Source organism: Lingula anatina, chromosome 9 (assembly GCF_051362555.1).
Source record: "Lingula anatina isolate TDL-2025a chromosome 9, LinAna3.0, whole genome shotgun sequence".
Lineage (NCBI taxonomy): Eukaryota > Metazoa > Brachiopoda > Lingulata > Lingulida > Lingulidae > Lingula > Lingula anatina.
In genome coordinates this window covers 1919352-1941803 of record NC_141775.1, presented here as the reverse complement: position 1 = coordinate 1941803, position 22452 = coordinate 1919352, and the positions used below count along the sequence as shown (strand labels likewise).

The window sequence follows — 22452 nt, the reverse complement described above, 5'->3', positions numbered from 1 at the left end:
TTCTTTCTTGTTGTAACCATTTCATCAACTGAATCTTTTAGTTGACTTGCACCCCATTCTCATAGATTAGATCGACCTACATTGGATCGACCTAACTCCCTGGGGGTTCACGCTAAATAGCTGTCAGCCGGGCGGACACGAAAGTTAATTACCCCTTAAAGCTTGTAGTAGGCGGGGACGGACACTTAAGGGGGATTATCTGACAGTAATCTAGTGAGACTCCCCGCGGTGATAGATCGATCTAAAAGTTGTGAGAACAGAGCCTTGGACTTGGTAATGCATAATCTAGGTTTCAGAATTATTGTGGTATTAAGAACCCCAGTCATGCTTCAGTTCTCAACCAATGACTGCAGGGGCGGATTTAGGGCATCTTCTGGGTCTTCCGGAAGATGGTCAGATTTTCAAGTTTACATTGGCGGGTATCTAATTTTTTTCTGTCGGAAGACGGTCAAAAATGAAGAACGGATCAACAAAGATAATTTGGAAGACTGTCAGGAAATATCTCTGGATCCGCCCCTGATGACTGCATCCCTCTGTGGTGATCAGTCAATTGGTCATGATCTCAGAATAATTGGATAATTGGTTATGATGGTTAGATGTTAGATTTTGTAAATGGTAGCACATTCTATCTTTATTATTATTATTATTATTATTATATTATTATTATTATATAACTGAAATTTTACTGACAGTCTGTTTTTAGAGGCTTACAAGGTGACCAGTGGTCAAGAATTTTAAAACTACACGAATGTACACAGTGTGTCCGAGGCTAAGTGTCTCACTTATACAGGACTTATGATTTTGATTCCGTCCAGATTGTTCCTTGTACAATTTATGCACAGACACAAATTCATAACTTAGTAAACATAGATATTGCACGTATCATACATAGATGTTAGTATTGCTGATGGATTTCAATCTGTTCATTCAAACAGAACCTAAGCTGTGTAGAATTGTTGGAGAAAATAATGAAATATAAATATGTATAACTTATCTGTAAGGGATTTTGCAAGTGTATTTTGTGTTTATAATAGTGTATAGTAAGTAAGATGACTATCATTGTATTTACTTCATAGGCGGTATGATATTTGCCCCTGCCTGTTTAACAGTGTATTGGTTTTAAGTGGACAGAGGGTCTTTTTTTTCCTTTGTTAAAGAGGTGGCCAAAATTATAATAATTAGTTAAGTGCAGGTGTGAGTTTATAATCAGACTGCACAATAAAATAGGCATACAAATTACTTTGCTGAGAGCCCAGACTAAATGCATAAGTACTGATTTACATGGCAAGCACGCAGACCTCTGGGGGAAATTGTACAAGGATTTATAGGTTAAGATGAGTTCCCGTAATCTGCTTTTACAATCGTTTAACAGCATTTAGCATTTATATGTAAAGCATAGGGAGAAAAGTAGTGCTTGGGACAGATTGTTTGCCTATTTATTGTGCAGAATGATTTGAGTAGAGTTCAGAGAAAGGAGGCAGTTTTAGAAGTTTTTTTTTTTTTTTTTTTTTTTTTTTTTCATGTGCTCTTCTGTATACAATGTATATGAAAGATAAAATAAATTGCGCCTGGTTACAAATCTAAGGTGTTTTGTTTCAATTATATTTCAAAAGTTCTAAATTCTATATTTTCAAATGTGTGGAGAAAGTGGGCAGTTTTATTTCATTTTTTTTTTCATGTGCTCTTCTGTATATAATGAAACTATATAAAAGATTTAAAAAAAAGGATTGCACCTGGTTACAAACCATATATAGATGTTGGGCTATGATATAATTCCTTGATTCTACACCTGGAGAGACAGTCTTAAAATTTGTGTTGGTGGGGAAAATCCCAAGGAGAGCACCTTGAAGTTGAAAATAGGGCATGAAAAAAGATGAAACATCCTTACATTTTTTAAATAGTAAAGCCAGCTTAATATATGCTTCTTTGTTTCTTTTGTATAGATGGATTATTCTCTAACACTATTTTTCAAAGAAAAAGTTTCATTTCACTTGGAGTTGGGTTTATCTTGGTCACACAAATTGAAGCTGCTGACATCTATACTTGAGTAGAAATGTCACCGCCATGATGTGACCAAGGTAAACAAAATTAAGGTAAATTGAAATAGTTCTGGTTTAATTGGTATGTTCCCATTGTTTAATTTAAACTAATGTGGAGATTCTAAAGAAGCCATTGTGTTACATGGAGAAAAAATGTTCATCTCTCTTTGAAACGGGCAGTATCAGATTTTTTTTAGTGTTTTGCCAAAACAGTTTGGTTTATGGTTTCTTGCAAGTTTAATAATTTATCATTCATTCAGTTTCATACAGATAACTTTGTGTTCTTATTTCAGCGTTAAGCGATTTTTATTTTGAAGAAGCGTTGAAAAAAATCACGATGTGGACGTATTTCTGGGCTCACAGCATGTACCACCTTACGCGGTGGTTCCCTCAGAACAACCGAGCTAAAATGTGAGTGAACCACTTGACCATGTCTGAGACCACAGAATAGGGAAGTAATTTGTGATGAATTTGAACTGAAAATTCATTTACGGCAAATTCAAATGATTGATTTGACATCATTTCCCTTTTCTGTGCATTGCAATGCATGTTCCAGCAGTAGCACATGTACATACCATGCAGCATCTGATTTTCAGGTTCTAGTGGAAACTATCTCTCATAATGGCATTAAGCTAGGTAGAAGCAAAAAGTTACCACAAATGCTTTCATAAATAAAACACGCATAGAGACACTATTTAAGACATTTCTTAGTAATTTAAAAAGACAATAATAATAACTTATGGTATCCATCCATGTATAATAGAACTCAAAAGCAATATTTATTTTGTAGATTTAATTGTCTTTTATTTATTTATTTATTTATTTTTAAAATTCTCTTTCAGACGTATCATCATTCTGATCTTCAGTGCTGGGGTGTTGTTTCCGCAGTTCTTTGTGATGACCAGAGACCACAGTGGCCGTTATTGTGGTCAAAACTTGCTGGAATTCTTGATAGCCACCATTGTTTTTACACTTATGATGATAGGTACCAGATATTTAAAACTGAAACCGTTGTTTTTATATGAAAATTATGATATTCTCCACCCCCTCATTGTCCACCCCAGGGGACAGTCTACTTACATCAAGAGCAGTTTTTACACAATTAAATTAATCCACAGAGCAATCTCTTTTCTAAAGGCTTCAGTGCTACTATGATTAAGCCTAGATGAGATTAAATTGAAACCAATTAGAAGATTACGAATTTTAAATGTTGATCTTAATTAATTTTTCTTGAGCATATCTATTTACAGATTCAAGAAAAGTATTTTCTCATTTTTCTTCCAGGTTTCACATTTATCTTTACTATTATGGAGCCCGTACCTAGGGAAGTAAAACTTGCCTTCCACGTCTTTGGTATCGTCACATTTGTTTTTGGGTGCATATCTACGATACTAACATCCCTAGCAGGAGATTGCGTAAGTAGGGAAAAAAAAACATTTCCATGTTTGTCTACATAAGTGAACTCTAGCACTCCACATACTATTGTGTTAACAGTCTTAAAAATATAGTTGACATAAAAAGAAAATCATTTTAGTTTTTCACCTTATTTCTCCTCTCCTTCACTTGCCTCATACTCTAGCAGACAATACTGGTAAATTATCCCCCTTCTGTCGATCTGACCCACACCAAAACACCTGTCACCAATAGTATTGCGTGTCTTATAGATACAGTGACTTTTATATAAGATCTAAATGCAGATCTTTTGTAAACTACATTGCCATTGGACCGTAGTTATTTTGTTTTTCCAGAGTCAGACCACAGAGGAGCTGTATTATTTCTCTTTAGCCATGGCTATTGCTTCAATGTGTGCTATAGGTAAGTCTTGTAAAACGTAAACCACAAGTCGGTAAATTATTTTTCCTTCATCTCAGCAACTGTGCCTTAAATGTGTCTATTCAAGGGGGGCGTCTCGATAGTCCGAAGGTTCATTGGTCCGAAAAATGGTGGTAACTTTTTCATCGTTTTTTTAATCAAGGGTTCATTGGTCCGAAAAATGGTGGTAACTTTTTCATCGTTTTTTTAATCAAGGGTTCATTGGTCCGAAGGTTCTATAGTGAACATTCGGACCAATGAACCTTCGGACTATTGCTACGGCCCCCTATTCAAGACCTTTGTTTACAGTTTCAAATCAAAAACTAATTTTTTTGTATTTTATGCAAGAAAAGAAGATAAAAAATGAAATAAAATAAGAGATGAATGAATAAATTTGGTCTTGCAGCATTCTTTGCCGTCATGGTCCCATTCTGGCTGATTAACTGGCGATGGAAGAAGTCTGTTCTTGATGTGCAGAACCGCACAGGATTGTGTTATGAACCAGTCAATTGTTGTCAGTGTCTGTGGCACATCTAACACAGCTAAACAAACTCAAGACAAAAAGTGGATCATTGTGTATTTAAGAGCAAAATTTTGGTCATGCTGTGGACCATGATAAATTCGAGATGCACGTACCAGTAGTCAAGTTTAAATATCAAAATATTTGTCAGTTACACAACCGAGAAATAGTAGCTACTAGTATTTGATTTTTAGCTTAAGACAAACTAGTGGAAGGCAAAATGTTCAGCTGCTGTTATGAAGCCTGACAAGTAAAGATCAGTCAATGACGCGCAAACCTTTGATCCCTTTTAGTGAGATAACATTCATTACTACAAGAAGGCATATTTATATATTTTTACAAGGAAGTTTTTGTAAATTTTATCTCTGTTCTTATTTGAATCTTATCTTTGACAGTTCAAGTCTGTTCCTGTGTTAAATATTATTTGTAGGTAGTACAGCAAAAAATAATGTAGTAACTGAATTATCTTTATTGTGCTCGCATCTATTTAGATTTTTTTTAAAATTAATTTTATCTAAATGTGGATTTCTTGCTGTCTAGTTAATGCAGATTTTGCAGGATTAGATTGTTTACATCAGTTTAGGTATGATTAATTATTTCCTGGAAATATATGTCAAGTAAATGAATCATTGAGGTCCTGCTGGTAAGGATCAACTGATAATATTTTGTATGTACTTTAAATAAAACTTAATTCTTGAAACAAAGTCCTCAAGCTTCAAATTGTGAAGCTACAATCATTCTACAAGTCATTTGGCTGAATGAGGGATTAACTTTGCTTTAGTTGTATAAGAAATGACTAGTGGTTTCTATGTGTTACAGTTATCCAAGCTCGCTTCAAATATATAAATAACGGAAGACAGAAAAGTGGGAGAGGGGGTAGAAAAAACAAAATTGACATGAAAGTGGTGTGCAATAGTTTATTGCTCACATTTTCATAGCCAGATGTTGCCATCATAAATCTTTACACAAACTAACTTTTCAAGCATATTACATTTTCGTCTTCCATCCATCCTTTTTCGGTAAGAAAAAAATCATTGATAATAATATGCAAATAAAAGATTTTCTACAAATAAAGGTTGGACTGCTGACAAAGATTTAAAGCATTGTCATTCAAGGTGACACCATACCAACAATGCTTACAACAGAGGTTTTCTATATTGTAAACAGTTTTTCATTTTTTTTAAAAGTAATACTTTGAATACAGATTCTAAACAGAATCTTTTTAACGAACATATCAAAAAATATAAAAACAAAAGTAAAGACCAATTGATGTTAAATTCAACTTTTTTTACATGCAAATATCTTGGTCTCATGCATGGCGTAATTTTGCCAAATGATGTTAGGGCTCCAAACGCTTGCGGTTGTCACATGTTGTTAAGGCGTTTCCTTGTAATAATTGTCAATAAATTCAAATTTCTGATGAAAAAGGCCCTCCAAATGTTTCTTGAAATTTAGGGCTAGAATAACTATTCAATTCTTCATACGGTTGCAATTGTAACAAAAATTGTCAGCTTTTCTATGAGGCAACATTTTTTCCAGTTCCAGCCTTCAAATATAATGGGAATAAAATTCTTATTCCCCCCAAATAAGGAAAAAAAATCCTTAACAGAATTCAAAAGGCCAAAAACTGATGTACCTCATAAACAACCTGTCAATTTGAAGGTATTTCAATTCAAGCAAGTCTACTACGATGTTTCCACTACAGCAGCTCTGTTCAATGCCATCTTTTATTGCTGCTTTGAGGGGTGGCTCTGCCTGGTGAGGACTGTCTACACAGTGGTCTCCCCATCCTGGTGAGATGGTTCCTTGAGGATCTCCTGTCCTCCATCCCCATTCTCGGCATGGCCACCCTGTAACACAGTGCAGGTTGGGTGAGAACAACAAAATATTTGGAATAAATAAATGTGGTAAAGAAGCATTACTACAAAGTAAAATATGTATTTGAAGTCTAATTGTTGGGATAAAACCAACTGCCAATTCTTATTTAACTTTATATGTTAAGTTGCATGGTTAGAAGACGTTAGTATATTTCAGTGGGATTCTACAGTTATCAATTTGACAAAACAATTTTTTTTTCATTTTCCTCAGCTAGAAGAAAAAAATACATGAACAAACTTGTAAAGACACCAAAGAATAAGGTATTCATTTATCTTAGAAATCACCTGCTTCAACCAAAAGACTTAATTTCTAAAAAATAAATTTACCTGATCATCACCCTGATCTCGGTCACCCTGGTTCTGTCCACCACGGCCACGTCCTCTTCCACGTCCCCGTCCTCTCCCACGACCTCGCCCCCTATAGTAGCCTCGGTCTCCATAGTAGCGGCGATAGTATCTACGCCTTGGTTGTTGCCCCTCTTCACCCTCTTCTCCTTCAACATGGCCCTGGGGAAACAGTAAATATAAGCATGCACTTCCCACTCATCAAATGCAAAATAAGTTTTCATAAACTAGTGTTTTCCATTAACATCAATTACATTCATTCATTCAGGAGTGATAGAAAAACAACACTATCCAGAGTTTGTGGTGGGCATTGGTTTCTTGGTAAAGAGGCATAGTGTGGACCTTTTATACGAGACCCTAAAAATGCAAGCACAAACGTCTGCAAGGGGGTCAAAAAGGAATGACACCACCACAATATCTGAATGAATCTGCTAGACTTATCTCATTACTACTGAACTGTTCACTCTTTCCTGGTAACAACACTGAGAAAGAAAGAAAAACTGCATGATGCAACTTGTAGAAAGCTGATCCACCAACAGAGCAGAACAAAACAAAAAGAGTTCACTTACATCATCTTCATGCTCCTGTCCTTCTTCTCCCTCACCCTTAGGTGGTCCTCTGCGTCCTCCACGGTAACCGTAGCCACGACCACGTCCTCTGCCGCGTCCACGGCGATGGAAGGGACGGCGCCTGGGCGGGCGATGCTCTTCCCCCTCTCCTTCCTCTCCCTGGCCTTCTTCACCTTCTTCTCCTTCCTCCTAGGAGTAAACCAGCAATAACACTAACACATGCTTCACTGATAGCACTGTGACATCAACAATACTCATCTACACCCACCAGACAGCCATTTGGTCTGAACTGGGAGACAAAACTGATTAAAACCATTTCGTTTCCAACACGATTTAAAAATGTTCTTACAGAAAGTACCACAAAGATTTTGACACAAGCCAAGACAGGCAGAGAGAGGCAATCTGAAACTTATGCACAAAATTGGAATATGTCTGACAGTTGCCAAATGAGCTGACCAAGGCACTCTCATTGGGTAGCTAGGATGTGTGAAATTCACACCTTGATTTCCAGTTTGAAATTGTCCCTGCACACAAGACTTCTTGAATTATCATTTTTAGTGGACTACCATATCTATATAAAGAAGTTACATAAATAAATCCCTCTTCTCTCTTGTTAAATCTTAAAGCATCTACTTTACAAAGCACATGTTGGCCAATTTTATTAGAAAGTTTCACAAAACTTAAAAAAAAAAATTGCAGTAACTGACCTGCATGCGCCTACGCCCGCGTCCTCCTCGACCTCTATAGTATCCCCTGTACCGACGGCGGTCAGCAGCATACTTGCTACCCTGCACAGCTGCTCCCTCCGGTCCAGTGACTTGGGCAGCCTCATTGCCCTACAGCAAAGGTAGAAATCTGACGTGCATAAACAGCCTCAATGAACTACTTTCTCATTCTTATATTTACACACACACACACAAACACACACACTGCCATATGGGCATCAGTTTTATAAGATAATATTAATAGGTAACCACAATATCATTTTGTGCCTGTTATAAGTTGAGACAAAGTGGACTTCAGCCTTATCTATCAGACAAGAAAAGGGTTCCAGGCATTAAAGACAAACATTCACAAAACCCACTCATATAGATAACATTAAGACATTGAACTTTACAAAAAGGTATCTGGGTACAAAACCACCTACTTTCTCTCCTTCTACCACGTCAAACTCCACTTTCTCACCATCCCCCAGGCTGCGAAGGTATTTCTTTGGATTATTCTTGATGACGGCAGTTTGGTGGACAAACACGTCTTCTTTGGTGTCATCTCTGAAAAAAAAAAATTGTATATATTTTCTTTTAGTTTGTACAAACAACAGATACTCGCACAGATTTTTAAAACTTTTTTCCAATCTGTTCCACCAGCAAGAACTTTGTTCTGAATACTTACAAAAAAGCATTTGTAATGGACTGAACCATTTTTAGCCATTTTCCATTTAAGTTTACACCAGATCACCTTAGCTTCTTATACGGGAGAAATGAAAAGAGAAAGAAAGAAAAAAGAACAAATGTAGTAAGAAGCCCTGAAAGGAAGATTTTTTCCTTAAAAAAATTTATGACATATTATATTTAAGAGTAATCAGCCTCTTGTTCTCCTTTGTTTACAAAATTATCTTACCTATTAATGAAGCCATACCCGCTCTTTACATTGAACCATTTCACAGTGCCAGCGACCTTAGTTGCTGAAAAAAAATATATTCACTAAATATCAATACCTGATTAAATCTTAATTAACTTTAAATAAATTTATCCTTTACCAAACAAACAGTATTTTGTAAGTTAATTTAACCGTGTCTAAGTTGCATTTTATTTTTCTAAAATAAAAAAAAAATGAAACTAATAAAATAATCTAGGTCAGGTCATTTACTGATAGTGATACAATAATAGTAACCAATAACTGTGCACCGGCAAGCAAAGCGTTGTAAATTCATTAAATGCATTTTCAAATATTTATGATGAATAAATTTTTTTGGGTAATTTTGCAACGATATTTATTACTCAATGCAGATCGGATAAGCTTTTTCACTGCTTCAGTATTTGTACCGTTTCGCCCGGTCAGGTCACCATACACGTGCATCCCTTTAAACCGGTAAAATCTCAAAAACTATGAGAAATCAACAAATTTCATACCGATGACCCTTTTCTCGGTCGCAGCGGGCTTCTCTTGTGGTGTTTCTTCGGCCTCAGACATGGCCCTGATGGTAAAACTGATGTTAAAAGTTGTCCACGACACTGGACTCTGCAGCTCTTTCTCTTTGTTCTCTTCTCTGTGAAGATGGCTGCCGCATGCTGCTGAACGCCCGATCTCTGCGCGCTGATTGGACAAAGTTGCACATGCTCCATTCTGATTGGTCAATAGTGGAGGCGTGCCGAATAAGGAATCGGAAGTCGGTAAAACGAAACGAACTCTGTGCCTGAAAACGGACATGGAAAAAAAGTCGAAAGTAGATCGGGTGTAATTTTTTTTCAAATCAAAACGGTAAGATATAGTATTTAAAGCACAAATGAAGTTTTTTAAGGACAAACTTACATATGTTTAGCTTCTGTGCGTAATCTTAATACCTCGTACAAGGAAGGGGAAGGGGAAGGGTAGCATAATCTAAACTAAAAAAAAAAAACGGGTTGAATAAAAGCTCTATAGCTACTTCACCTCTTCGCTGACCAATTTACAACGCTTAAAGAATAAACAATGAATGCAACTCAGAACTAGGCTATGCTTGGGTTTTTATTTATGTTTTAGGCCTAATATAGGCCTAATATATATTAGGCCAAATTCTCAGTGTTTTTCACACATGAAAACCGGACGGAATTAGCAGTTTAGCTACATTTAAAAAAATGAAAGGAAAAAAAAGAAAGAAAACGGGCTGACTTGCATAAAAAAAATCGTGGTTGAATATCTCACATGAAAGCTCTTATGGTCGACCTAAATAGACATACAAAAAAGAATTCAAGTAAGAAAAAAGAATAAAATAGAAAGAAAAAGGTGTCATTGAAATCTTTTAAAACTCAAATTTCCATCAACAATCAGCCTAAAAAACTAATGTATGTTTTTATAAAGCAATTGATAATTGGTTTAATATGTTTAAGCAAGGAAAAAAAAGGGTGTGAGAGAGAGGGGGGGAGGGAGAGATCTACATGTAGATCTGCTTGAGAATGACCAGTAGACCTACTATTGGCCTATCAGGGCTATCATTTTACTAAGGGTTGGAGAAAGAAACAAAAATATTTCATTATCAGCTGCTTTTTAATTTCATTTTATTTCATTATTACTTTTCTTCATCATTTCTTTCGTGGAAAAAATATTTAGTTTTGTCTCAAATCGTCGTACATGTATAAGATCGAAACGAGACAAAACTTGGCACTGTTTTGATTCACTCCTTATATAAGTACCGCGCGTTATTTGGGAGTGGTATGGAGGAGTAGGGCATATACATGTACTCGCACCCAGAACTCAGACGCTATCCTACATCGTAAGAAACGTCTTTTTATTGGCCTCAGAGTGCTTTGTTTCTTTTCATTTCAATTCTCTTCTTTTCTTTTTTCTTTTCTTTTTGAACGTGGATGGAGGTGGGGGCAAATTTGCCCGACTGCTGATGGCGATGGGCTGAATGGGGCATCAGTAATGAGCTTGGATTGCCAATATCAATATGTGTTTATGTTTGCTACGGTCAAACATATGAAAGTTTAAAGTGCGATATCGTTTAAGATCAGTGTCAATATGATATCAATATTATGGATTAGAAGTGTGATGTGGGACGTCGTTGCTATTAATGTATTTATCAGAGTGGTGAATAAAGAAAAGTAAATTCATGCTATTTATGTTATTATTATTATTATATTTACCTAGTGGGAAATGCAGCAATGAATACAGAAAAAAATATGATGATTTATTTGCTCATTATCTTCTCTTTCCTCTAGGGATTGAGGGAATTGTACGTCGTTTCTAAATTACCAATCCTTTTTTAAAATACGTTGGATAAATGATAAAAAATACCAATTGTTTGGTCAATGAAAAAACTTCTTCTGTGGCAATAACAACACTTTATTTTATTATATTTATCACAAGGATATTTTTCACATACGTTTTACAGTCAGTTGTGGTCTACAGAACATTTTAATCCGATTTAAAAGAAAAAGCGTACCGACGGAAAGGCCTTGTGGCCACACGGTTAATGTTAATACACTGTACCCCTCTAGAGGGCAGCCTAGTAACGTGGTGCGCATGCGTAACCGGCCTCTTTTTCTCCAGTTTGTGACCATAACGCACGTGAGTAACTTGATTTAACATTTTTGATATGTTTAACAGTAAAATGAAAAGACTGGAGAAGACTTAAGCTTAATGTCGAGTAAATTGGTATTCTAGAGTTTGTCTGTGGGCTATTAAGTTGCTGACTTGGGTTTAAAGTTCTTAGAAACGTGAATATTGCACGTGTCGGCCATCTTGGATGACACATGGATTCATTTGCATGGGTGAGGTTGAGAGATCGCAGGTATCAGTTAAATTAGTAACACACGTGTTTTGTCATTTTCTTAAACTTAAACCAAAAACTAAGCAGCATTGGTCTCTTGTTATAAAACACTGATGTGGCAATGAAAAACGTTCTTAAGTTGGTGTTATTTGTGGTAGTTGCGGGTGATGGTGTAATCACACGAATTCTTCGAAACAAAACCAAGAGATAAGATATTTTGGTAACGATAATTAAAATACCTTGTGTGTTTGCGGCTCTGTTTATGTGAAGGCAAGTATGGTCGAGTATTAGGCTAGTGAAATTATTGATTTGTTAGGTGGTTTTGGTCGATGCCTCTAGTTATTCTCACTAAAGAATGTCAATATGTTTACTTTTTATGAATTATGTTGTCACAGACAAAGGCAAATCAACAAAGGAGGTTATGTGACAATTCTTTCTGATAGTGCATGATATATGCAGATTATCACAACCTTGTAGTAGAAAAGGTTGCAGAGGTTATGGATGTTCATCATGTCTTTTAATTTTTTCCTGAAGTTACAAAAGTTGGATTTTTATTTTTATTTAAACACTACTTCTCTGGGGTCATGTTAAAACTGATACATTTTTGTTATAATTGGTCTGTATACTGTTACAGAAAAGAAATGGGGTGCTACTAGATGTTCTAGTTAATGTGAACACAAATTGGTATTCATAACAATAAGGATCCGGTGTTTCAATATTGATAAAAGAAGCAGATGGATGCAATGAACCATGTTACAGCCCCTGTTTTTTAAGAGTACTTGAAAAGCTTTGGTTAATATGAAAAACAGTATTTATTTGCTGTATAAATACAAAGGGTTTTTTTAAGAAGGTCCCACATTCATTTTATGTAATATTTTTGCAAAAATATGCCTAAGATTACTTTAGAGATACACATGTGTTTTAAATTGCCCTATATTCACATTTTCTGTGTCTCCAGTTTCTACATACTTAGTAACCTTTCCCAACCAAGACCTTTAAAACCTTAAAATCTCTCTTATTACCTGATAATGATATTTTTGTGTGAAATGAACAAGAAGAAATGGTAGCCAAAATATCACAGTGTTCATTACAACTAAATTGTTAAATTAAAAATAGTATGAATATTGATATGTTGAATAGAGTGTAGATGTGATTAGAAAACGGAAAAGAAAAATGCTGCAGAAATTCCACAAAATGGCATTTTTTATGAACAGTTTAAGGGTTTTAAGTTTGTCAGAACATGTAGGAGTGGAAGTCAAAGTGAAGTTATTTCTGGTTCTTATATCTCTTTCAGTAAACCAAAATGGCAGATGAGTTTCATGATGAAGAATTTCACCAGGCGGGCTCTGGGGCCTCACAGACGTATCCCATGCAATGCTCGGCTCTGCGTAAGAATGGTCATGTGATGTTGAAGGGCAAACCATGCAAAATTGTCGACATGTCAACTTCCAAGACTGGGAAGCACGGGCATGCAAAGGTACAAGATAAGTTGCAGTTGAAGGCTTTTTTTTTTTTTTTTTCGCCGAAGGCAGATTACACAGAACTGAAAGTTTACAAATACTTGAGTAAAGGGAGTTGAATAGTCTATAAAAATAGAAAAAAATTATAAATGTATCTGACCAATCACCACTTCTTGTTAGCGGACCATTTTAGATTTAACCTGTATTATAGTATTTCGAAGACCAATTTTTGTTTTGTCAAATTGGTCTGAAAGTGAATAGCAGAAAGGAAAATTAAAAGTGCTCCATTTTGGGCAAAACAAAGATTGAAAAAAAAAACAAGTTGACAAGAAATGGTATACATATATATCAAATGAAAAAACTAGTCTGTCCCAATTAGTACCATATATGTAAGTTAGGTCAGTTGTATAGATGGAAAGATTATTTTTATTTTATTTATTTATTAATTTAACTTCTTGTTTCTTTTCAAGGTTCATTTAGTTGGCCTGGACATTTTTACTGGCAAAAAATATGAAGATATATGTCCTTCGACCCATAACATGGAGGTTCCTAATGTGTCACGTAAGGACTACCAGGTAAGTACAGGGGGGAATGGGGTGGGGGGGGGGTAATTTTTGTCAGGTGGATAAAAAAAAATCCCAAATATATAAACATTTATTTTTTCAGAATTGGCCACCTAATTGACACAAAATATTAGTTATGCATGTTAAACTTTTGCTTCAGCTTGATTTGATTTAAAGTGCATCTTTGGCAGTTGGTCCAGTTCTGGTCACTGGTAGTAGCAGAACAAGGTGCACATGGATGTAGATTAACACATTGTTGTTTACAACTACTTCTACCTAAATGAAGACTTGCTATCCTTATTATAGATCATAGGGATTAGACTAGATAGCAATTCTTCATTTTGGTAAGAAAAGTGCCATAAAACAGATTTTACTGCGCTAAACACCAATAATTCCATACTAACAAATAGTTAATGAATCTATTCCAACATTCATAGTCAGTTGCCTTATATTAAATAATGATCTCTTTCAATTAGAGATTATTATGAAGGGTAGTCATCTGTTAAGGTCCATGTGGTCACATGGCAAGCACAAATTTCAGAATAATTGTGATAACCACCGTGTTGGTGGTAAAATGGATTTTATTACATTTTTACTGGAATTTTGTATCTAGTGTGCAGACGTTATTTTTATAGCACTATATGTGATGGGGCCGTAGCGATAGTCCGAAGGTTCAATAGTCCGAAGGTTCATTGGTCAGAATGTTCACTATAGAACCTTCGGACCAATGAACCTTTGATTAAAAAATCGATGAAAATGTTACCACTTTTCGGACCTTCGGACTATCGAGACGCCCCCTATGTGATGCCCTCTGGTGAGAAGACCTGGCTATTTCAGAATGCATGTGCTTTATGATTATGCTGTCTTTATTCATATTTACATTGGAAAGATAGTACAGTCATCATTGTGCTTGACTTATTTTAGATTAATTGTTTATAATGAATTATGGCACCAAAATAGTCCAAATAACCTATTTTGTTCACCATTAAATTCTGAATTTTGTCTTTACATTTGACAGCTTTGCTGTCTTTTAATAAATTGATTTTTTATGTACAGACACAGATGTGTCTGTACATATAGCCATCATCTGCGTCTGTCGTCGCTGTCGGCGTGCACTTTTACCGATAACACGATAAGTGGAAAACCATTTTACTTTTTGACTTGAAACTTACAGAACTGATGAATATTCATAATACGCAGGTCAAGTTCGAAAATCAGCATGATCGGGTCACTTTTAGGGAATTTATGCTGTTTTTTCACTTTTTTCAGCATATATGCAGCGCCGATAACACGATAAGTGGAAAACCATTTTACCTTTTGACTTGAAACTTACAGAACTGATGAATATTCATAATACGCAGGTCAAGTTCGAAAACCAGCATGATCGGGTCACTTTTAGGTAATTTATGCCGTTTTTTCACTTTTTTCAGCATATATGCAACACCGATAACACGATAAGTGGAAAACCATTTTACCTTTTGACTTGAAACTTACAGAACTGATGGATATTCATAATACGCAGGTCAAGTTCCAAAATCAGCATGATTGGGCCATTTTGAGGTAATTTATGCTGTTTTTTCACTATTTTCAATATAAATGCAACACTGATAACACAATATAAGAAAAACGGATTGGCCAATTGTAATTATACTCACAGGAGTGGTCAATCTTACTAAAACGCAGGTTGAGTTCGAAAATCAGCATAATCGGGCCATTATTTTAGAAGTTATACTTTTTTTTTCACATTTTCTCAGATTCAATTATTAGGCATGTTAACAGTCTCATTATTTAACTAATAAGATGCCTAAAAGTGTTTGTTTGATATTTCCTGCATCTTTACAACATTGTTAGTTGATTATGTAAAAAACATGGTAAACTTGCTATCATGTATTGTGTAATAAAGTGTCAAAAATGGAAATAAACTCATATCATTGCAGTTTGTCAGATTCAATCATCCACTATGTTCAGAATCTCAGAATGGAGGAAATTGGACATTTAACACTGTTCTATTGATACTTTTCCCATCTCATCAATTTTCTTAGTTGGTCAAATAAAAATGGCAGTAAAATGTTTATTTTGTTTTATGTTAAAAAAGTGTTAAAAATGGAAATAAACCCATTTCAGAACAGTGCTGTCTTGTTTACATTTTGGCATTTTCAAGGCGTGACTTTGAAGTTCCATGGGCCTGAAGACCTTTGCTAGTCACATTTTCTGAATATCTGTGATACAAATATTTTATAATTAAAAATTGATGGTCATTAAGCTGTTAAACATTATGTAATATTGCATCAAAATTTGAAGAAACTCCTATTTTGGGCACTGCTTCCATGATGACCATTTAAGGAAAATCATGTCACTTACTGTTCTCAAACTTACAGGAGAGAAACATGGGACTAAAATACAGCTTCAGTAGGCAATGCAGTCTGTTTGGTTTTTTTTTTTTTTTTTTTTTTTTTTTTTTTTTTTTTTTGCAGTTAAACAGTTTTTTGTGAAAATTTAATTTTTCACATATTGGCATTTTCAAGGTGTGACTTTAAAGTTCCATGATCTTGAAGACTTTTGCTTGTCACATTTTCTGAATGTCCATGTTACTAATATTTTATTAATAACATTTGATTGTCATTATGCTGTTAAATATTATGTAATGTTGCATCAAAATTTGAAGAAACCCCTATTTTGGGCACTGCTCCTATGATGACCATTTAAGGGAAATCATGTCACTTACTGTTCTCAGCCTTACAGGAGAGAAACATGGGTCTAACATACAGCTTCAATAAGCAACGCAGTCTGTTTGGTAAATTTTTCTGGCAATTTAACAGTTTTTTGTGAAAATTTAATTTTTCACTTATTTGCATCTTTATTTTCTGTTCTTTGTCTGTACATTTGACAGCTTTGCTGCCTTGTTTTTACTTCCACTTCAGCTGGTGGATTTTCTGAATTTTGTCTGTACATTTGACAGCTTTGCTGCCTTGTTATTTATTTATATATTTTATTCTCCTACTTCAGCTGGTGGATTTAACTGATGACGGTTTCCTCAGTCTTATGGAGGATGATGGTAACACTAGAGATGATCTTAAACTGCCAGAAAACGACACCAACCTGGCCGCAGAGATAAAAGAAAAATGGAAGAAAGATGAAGAGACATTTATGGTAGGTATCATTTGCAAGGTAAACACAAAGTCAACACAAGACATATGATCTACAGTGTTTCCCCTGGCTTTCAAGCTCTGCGAGGTGGTAGGCAGTCCGCGATCCCAGCAATACTAGGGGGGTCCGGGGGCATGCCCCCCCGGAAAATTTTTTAAATCGAGGTGCAATTTGGTGCATTTTAGGGTATTTAGAACTGATTTTTTTTTACATTTTATGTGGCACTGAATTGTCTTGTTTTAGATGTTTTGAGGAGTAAATTCAATAATGACATAACAAAGGTTTGGACAAAATTTATTTTCCAGTCTGTGCATTCACTCAGTTTAGTCCTTTTCAGTTTATAGAACATACTCTTTCAAAAAAAAAAAAAAAAAAAAAAAGTTAACTTCTTTAATACTTACAAGAAACGAGAAAAAGGGCTTACTACATTGAATTATTTTTAAATTGACCAAAAAGTTGATAAAATATGTTGTTTTTACCGATTTCACATTCTTTTGAAAGTAACTGGTCAATTGACTTTGCGTGTGGGAGCGCTTTATCCTAATATAAAACTGCCGCAAAAGTTCTCTCTCTTGTCGTTCAGCGCAAAGCGACTCCCGCTACTAGTTACACGTAGTTTGAGATGTAATTTATAATCAACAACTTCAAACACCATTAAATGAATTCTTCGGAATTAAAGAGATGAAAATCACACTTATTATCAATTTTAGTTCTTCGTTTATTCATTTATATGGTTCTATTCAGTCATGGAAATTCATATTCAATGCATAGGTTTCCACGCGAAAGACTGACGTGACCCAGTTTTACAACGCTACTGCTTTCACAAAACTCACCCGTAAATCAATAGAAAATCTTCTCCAAGTTTATAAAATCAACGAAGTCCACTTTATTTGCTCCTTTTTTATCAGTGAATATTCGTAAACTATAAAAACAAACAACAGGCGGTCTGAATTTCGGAACATGAAGTGATAGAGAAAGTGTATTCTTGACACGTGATTAAATGGTGTCAAGAACAGTTGCCTCGTTTCGCTCTGTTTCTTTTACTTCAAATAAGGCACAGAACTGCGAAAATGAGGCACTCACAGGGAGATAGTAACTGCTGGTTATTTTTAGGCATACGCGCATGCGTCTTTCCGTTGCTACTAAATCGAGTGCTCAGAAGCATGGGATTACGTATGTAAACAGAAAATGCCATATTTGCTTAGAAATAAATATAATTTTCAGTTAGCATGAGTGAAAATATACTTTGTTGTTCCATATAGTCCAGCGAGGCGGTGCTTTTGACAAATTTCAGCGAGGCGCTTGCAAATATCAGCGAGGCGGGCGCCTCGCTCATTTAAGTGCAGGGGAAACACTGATCTATATCGATAAACAAAGGCGCCTACCATATACCCGACTAGGTAAAAATGACTGTTAAGTAATGTGCTATAAAACATACAGGTTAATCTGTATAGTAGTTGGATAATGTATTACCATACAAGGTGCAGAGGAAATATACAGAATTACTGTAATATGTTAACTTGAAATTGTCCACAAGTTCAATTTTTTGTACAAGTAAACTACTCCCCCCCCCCCCCCCCCTCCCCTTTTCAAGGAAAATATTTGATTTGACAGGTACTTCCTGTATGGAGTACCTAATTGGTTGAATACTATTTATCAGTTTTACTGTTTGGTGATTTAATGAGTAATTTTGTTTATTATTTCTTTATTTTTTCTTTTTCTTTTTTTACAGATAACTATTCTTTCAAGCATGGGCACCGACATGCCAGTTGCTATAAAGGTTGACAGTAGCAAGAAGGTGTAAAGAGGTGGAATAAAAAGCAGGGCTGGGACAGTAAAGGATGTGAAACTAAGAACAGGCAGTGCATGAAGGAGGAGAGAAAGAGATAAAAACAACCATCGATGAACATCAACTGGGTCTTTGGCAGATTCACCATGAGGAGTAATGTCACGTTTAAGTGATTAAAAGTAATTTCTCTTAACCCCCCTCCCTCCCTACCCCATCAAAAGTAATTTTGTCATCATATAAATTCCACCCCCCATATGGGTGATCACTTTCTTTCACAGATTTCTTTTTCCATCCCATGAATCTAAGGTAGACAGTTTAAGGCCATGCTGTTACAAAAATTATGTACAAGGGGGTAATGTGCTTGTAACAGTAAGTGTGACCCAATAGGTAAATTGGGGGTAATCGTGAAAATTGTCATGCTGTTGTGGGTCACGTAGTCGGGGGAAGAGGAGTTGCGGGGGACTTCTCCGTGAATCTACCAAAGTCCCTCAAGTGATATCAAGATGCAAATTTTGTATACAGTCCATTGAAATAACAAATGCATTATCGGAATAATTAGGATATGTCAAGAAAATTAATAAAACCAACAATACCAGCACACGATGAGCTCAAGGAAAGAGCAAGGACGTTCGTGTTACACGAGACGACTGTAGCGCCAAGCTGAGAAAAAAAATGGTTGTATTTGGAAGCTGTGAACGGAGCTTGGACGACGAAAAGATTTCGGAGTGCAACTGAAGAATTATAACTTTTTTTTCATCTATGCTGTGAGAATGAACCTATTTAGGGTGGAGCTTTTAAAGGTGACTGTACTTGTTAATATTTCTTATTGCTGAAAAATATCGATTGATACGACTTGTTATCTTCATTTTATTATTATTTTTGTTTCTCCGTTTTCTTCTTGGTACACGGTGCCCGACATGAACTCGTAGCCAAATGCTGTGTTACTTAATCATACAGTGATGCGATTATTTAAACATGGGTAACATTGTTTGTCCTCTGTAGTTTAAAATGAACCAGGGCACGATTTTTTTCTTTTTTAATTATTTTTATTATTGATATCACCAATTTAGAGGTGGCCTTGTCACCGATTCGGTAATTTCTGTTATGCGTTCCTCCAAAAGTAACCCGACTGATGTACACTAAAATTATGCATTTTTATAGTTCTCTTTTGATTTAATTTTTCTCTCATGTCATTTTTTTCTGGGGATCTCCTTGTGTCAAAATTATACGAAGTTGCGGCATGAAAATAAAGTCAAATTTCATCTCGAGGATTGTTTGGTCATCTTTAAGAGAGTTGTCAAGAGGTCATCGAGTAATTAAGAAAGTATTTATAAAAGTTACCGAGACTGTCATCACATTTTGAGGGAATTATGCAGAAAACGGTTAAGGGTCAATTCCAACACGTTGAAAATAATCGACATAAGATATTAAAAAACTATTAGCTTTCTGTAACTTTTGCCCTGAATTTTCAAAAGTCTAACCTTGCTTTTTATTTTTAAATCTACCTTAGGAGACAGAGAAATCTGTTTCGGAAATGTATGGTTGAAACCTTTAATTGAAGTAAAAAATCAAAGACGCAATCTTAATCTTTATTATGTATTACAATAAAGTCATAATGCACACCCTTTGACAACAGGAAGGAATCTTTAAAAACGTCAAAAACTTAATTGTGTCCCAATACAATGAATGTTATCGTTGTAAAGTGCTAATTGCAACAGGTGAGTCACCAACACAATCGCTTTCGGTTGAGACTTCTTAATGTTCACTTACATCTGTAGCACTTCCAGGGGTTTTCAGTTTTTTGAAAGTTTAGTCTTTAATTCAGAAGAATGTCATGTCGGATTTTGTGGTCACACCTTTAAGGACTGTCCACATATGGAGTTTTTCTACCGCAATCCCACCGCCATCCCGAGAGCGTTACGCCAACGATCACTCTGCGAAAAAGCACCACACCCTCCAAAGTGAATCTCGGCGAAGAAGAAAAAATCCAAAGGAAGTAATCGCGGCGATGTCAGGTGTCTCAGCGAGTGGAAAAATCCTCCCATCATCGGAGGCTCCCAGCCGGCTTGGTAACTCGAAGGCTGGCCCTCGTTCTCGTTTGGGAAAAACGCCATGTAGCTCTGAGGGGAGCCATCGCAATTTTGGTACATAATTTCTTGGTTGTTTGAGATGAAGCCTTGGATATTGTTATTTGGGTTAGCGGCCAGACTCTTAGGTAAGAAACCAAGGTAGATGTAGGGGCCCATGGATTCGGTGTTCTTCGGTGGCGGGAATTCTTGCAAGTCCGCCGATATGCTGACAGTGAGGTTAACCTATTTTTTTGTTAAGAAATAAATGGATGAGAAAGTGATACGCATTTGTTTATTTCTAGCCTTAACCAGCTTATTTATTTATTTATTTATTTATTTATTTATTTATTTATTTTGTTATTGTTTAATATTTGGTAATTTAAGTATGTACATAAAATTAACAGATAGGCCTGGAACATCTTTTCAAATTGTTTAATGTAGCTTTAATTTCGTTGGATTAATCTACAGTATTTATTAATTTATTACAGTATTGAAACAAATGCATCAAGGTTTATATCAAGTGCGTTATTTTATCCAGAGCAACCAACAGGCGTACCTCATCACAAATATATCAAAGACAAAAAATACCTTTTCTTTACTCACCTTTTCGTACAATTTGATTTGAGACACCACCGTGTACGCCTGGGGGATGCTCTTCGTCAAAATCCGTAACATTACGTGATCTCTTTCCGTGAAGATCTCGTTGATATCTACGAGACTCTCGTTGTCTCGCCGGATAGCTATTCTAGGAAGAAATGTGTACCCTCCATTGTGCATACCCATCTCGCAGTAGACCTAGACAAAAAGAATGAAAAAAATCGCATGGGTCAGATTTCACGAAATAGCACAAGTGTGTTAGTATCGGTCTAACCTGAAGATCGGGAATTTTCTAGTCTACTTTGTGATAAGAAAACAAAGAAGATGACGCCCACGAAAATGTTTGATAGGTCTTTCTAGGCAGAAGAAAATAAAATATAGGCCTATATCTAGCGTTGGATGTAATGTAGCAAAGATCTAACTTTGCGATCAATACCAATAGGGATAATGTGTATTAGCGACCCTATGGGTAGTTGGTAAAAGCATTGTAATTCAGGGCCGTTGCAGTTTCAAGTAGTGGGTAGGCCTACATGCATCGGTCATGTATAGACCTATCTCCACAACATATTTAAAACACAAAATTTTGTTCACCATATCAGTCTAGTTTGATGGGCTGGAAAGAGTCCGAAGTCAAAACCTCTTATTTATGGCATCGCTGTCGACTGTCGGCGTTTTGAAAGTTCTTTAAAGAACTGGTTATTAGGACAATGCATTGCATGAAAGACAAAATTGGCTATCGATTAACCAAATATTGTGATATTTGTTTTAGCACTGTATATTTTATCATTCAAAGCAACATCTTGACACAAGAACATTGATACTCGATGTGTTTCCAAATTTGCACTTTTCTGTGGATGGACTGTTTTACATGTAGGCCTTACTGGGCATTGTTGGTACATGAAGCATCGTACAGTGGAACAAACTGTGGAACATGATGAAAATATAACTGCTATACACGTACTTCCACGGATAAACCAAGACTGTGGTATAGATACATTGATGACACTTTCATTGTCATTGGTCGATATGAAACGGGTGCTGTTTTTCAGGCATCTGAATGCCTTGAGATACCGCGAATAGAAAATAGATTTTTAGAAAATAGATTTTTCATGTGAACGAAGCCTTAAACACTGGTCCCAAAATATGTGCAGAATTAGCCATGCAGATAACTGTCAATATCTAGTGAAAAATATC

The 22452-nt window shown here is 35.7% G+C and overlaps 4 protein-coding genes across 6 annotated transcripts; 2 read left to right on the top strand and 2 right to left on the bottom strand.

Annotated features, from left to right (window-relative positions):
- Positions 1–1936: 1936 nt before the first annotated feature.
- Positions 1937–5032, top strand: LOC106175442 (uncharacterized). Of its 2 annotated transcripts, none has more exons than XM_013557447.2 (6): positions 1937–2093; positions 2333–2450; positions 2882–3024; positions 3324–3454; positions 3788–3854; positions 4258–5032. In XM_013557447.2, the coding sequence occupies exons 2-6, from the start codon at positions 2377–2379 to the stop codon at positions 4386–4388; spliced, it is 546 nt and encodes a 181-aa protein (XP_013412901.1). In that variant the 5' UTR covers positions 1937–2093; positions 2333–2376; the 3' UTR covers positions 4389–5032. The 2 variants fall into 2 exon arrangements, with proteins under 2 accessions (XP_013412901.1, XP_013412902.1); XM_013557448.2 differs by having other exon boundaries at positions 1988–2078.
- Positions 5033–5274: 242 nt separating this feature from the next.
- LOC106177929 (uncharacterized) lies at positions 5275–9485 on the bottom strand. Of its 2 annotated transcripts, none has more exons than XM_013560871.2 (7): positions 9295–9485; positions 8783–8846; positions 8310–8433; positions 7870–7998; positions 7163–7351; positions 6576–6755; positions 5275–6221 (listed from the first exon to the last, which is right to left on the bottom strand). In XM_013560871.2, the coding sequence occupies exons 1-7, from the start codon at positions 9353–9355 to the stop codon at positions 6141–6143; spliced, it is 828 nt and encodes a 275-aa protein (XP_013416325.2). In that variant the 5' UTR covers positions 9356–9485; the 3' UTR covers positions 5275–6140. The 2 variants fall into 2 exon arrangements, with proteins under 2 accessions (XP_013416325.2, XP_013416326.2); XM_013560872.2 differs by having other exon boundaries at positions 7163–7348.
- A 1843-nt stretch (positions 9486–11328) lies between these two features.
- LOC106175445 (eukaryotic translation initiation factor 5A-1) lies at positions 11329–19860 on the top strand. Its single transcript, XM_013557453.2, has 5 exons — positions 11329–11431; positions 12928–13110; positions 13564–13668; positions 16663–16806; positions 18536–19860. Exons 2-5 carry the CDS (start codon positions 12937–12939, stop codon positions 18605–18607), a joined length of 495 nt encoding a protein of 164 aa, XP_013412907.2. The 5' UTR covers positions 11329–11431; positions 12928–12936; the 3' UTR covers positions 18608–19860.
- Positions 18535–21542, bottom strand: LOC147759760 (uncharacterized). The gene is made up of 2 exons (XM_086995558.1): positions 21265–21542; positions 18535–20904 (listed from the first exon to the last, which is right to left on the bottom strand). Exons 1-2 carry the CDS (start codon positions 21442–21444, stop codon positions 20479–20481), a joined length of 606 nt encoding a protein of 201 aa, XP_086851684.1. The 5' UTR covers positions 21445–21542; the 3' UTR covers positions 18535–20478.
- Between the last annotated feature and the right edge of the window lie 910 nt (positions 21543–22452).

Bases quoted from the DNA above. Each gene is read 5' to 3' on its own strand.
- LOC147759760 (XM_086995558.1), bottom strand. From the start codon at position 21,444: ATGGGTATGCACAATGGAGGGTACACATTTCTTCCTAGAATAGCTATC. The intron at 20,905-21,264 runs GTGAGTAAAGAA...ACAAAAAAATAG, and splicing joins AAATCAAATTGTACGAAAAG to GTTAACCTCACTGTCAGCAT.
- LOC106175442 (XM_013557447.2), top strand. From the start codon at position 2,377: ATGTGGACGTATTTCTGGGCTCACAGCATGTACCACCTTACGCGGTGG. The intron at 3,455-3,787 runs GTAAGTAGGGAA...TTGTTTTTCCAG, and splicing joins CATCCCTAGCAGGAGATTGC to AGTCAGACCACAGAGGAGCT. The intron at 3,855-4,257 runs GTAAGTCTTGTA...TTGGTCTTGCAG, and splicing joins TGCTTCAATGTGTGCTATAG to CATTCTTTGCCGTCATGGTC.
- LOC106177929 (XM_013560871.2), bottom strand. From the start codon at position 9,355: ATGTCTGAGGCCGAAGAAACACCACAAGAGAAGCCCGCTGCGACCGAG. The intron at 7,352-7,869 runs GTCAGTTACTGC...GTTTACTCCTAG, and splicing joins GCGGGCGTAGGCGCATGCAG to GAGGAAGGAGAAGAAGGTGA. The intron at 6,756-7,162 runs GTAAGTGAACTC...CTGTTTCCCCAG, and splicing joins GACAGGAGCATGAAGATGAT to GGCCATGTTGAAGGAGAAGA.
- LOC106175445 (XM_013557453.2), top strand. From the start codon at position 12,937: ATGGCAGATGAGTTTCATGATGAAGAATTTCACCAGGCGGGCTCTGGG. The intron at 13,111-13,563 runs GTACAAGATAAG...TTTCTTTTCAAG, and splicing joins GGAAGCACGGGCATGCAAAG to GTTCATTTAGTTGGCCTGGA. The intron at 16,807-18,535 runs GTAGGTATCATT...CTTTTTTTACAG, and splicing joins AAGATGAAGAGACATTTATG to ATAACTATTCTTTCAAGCAT.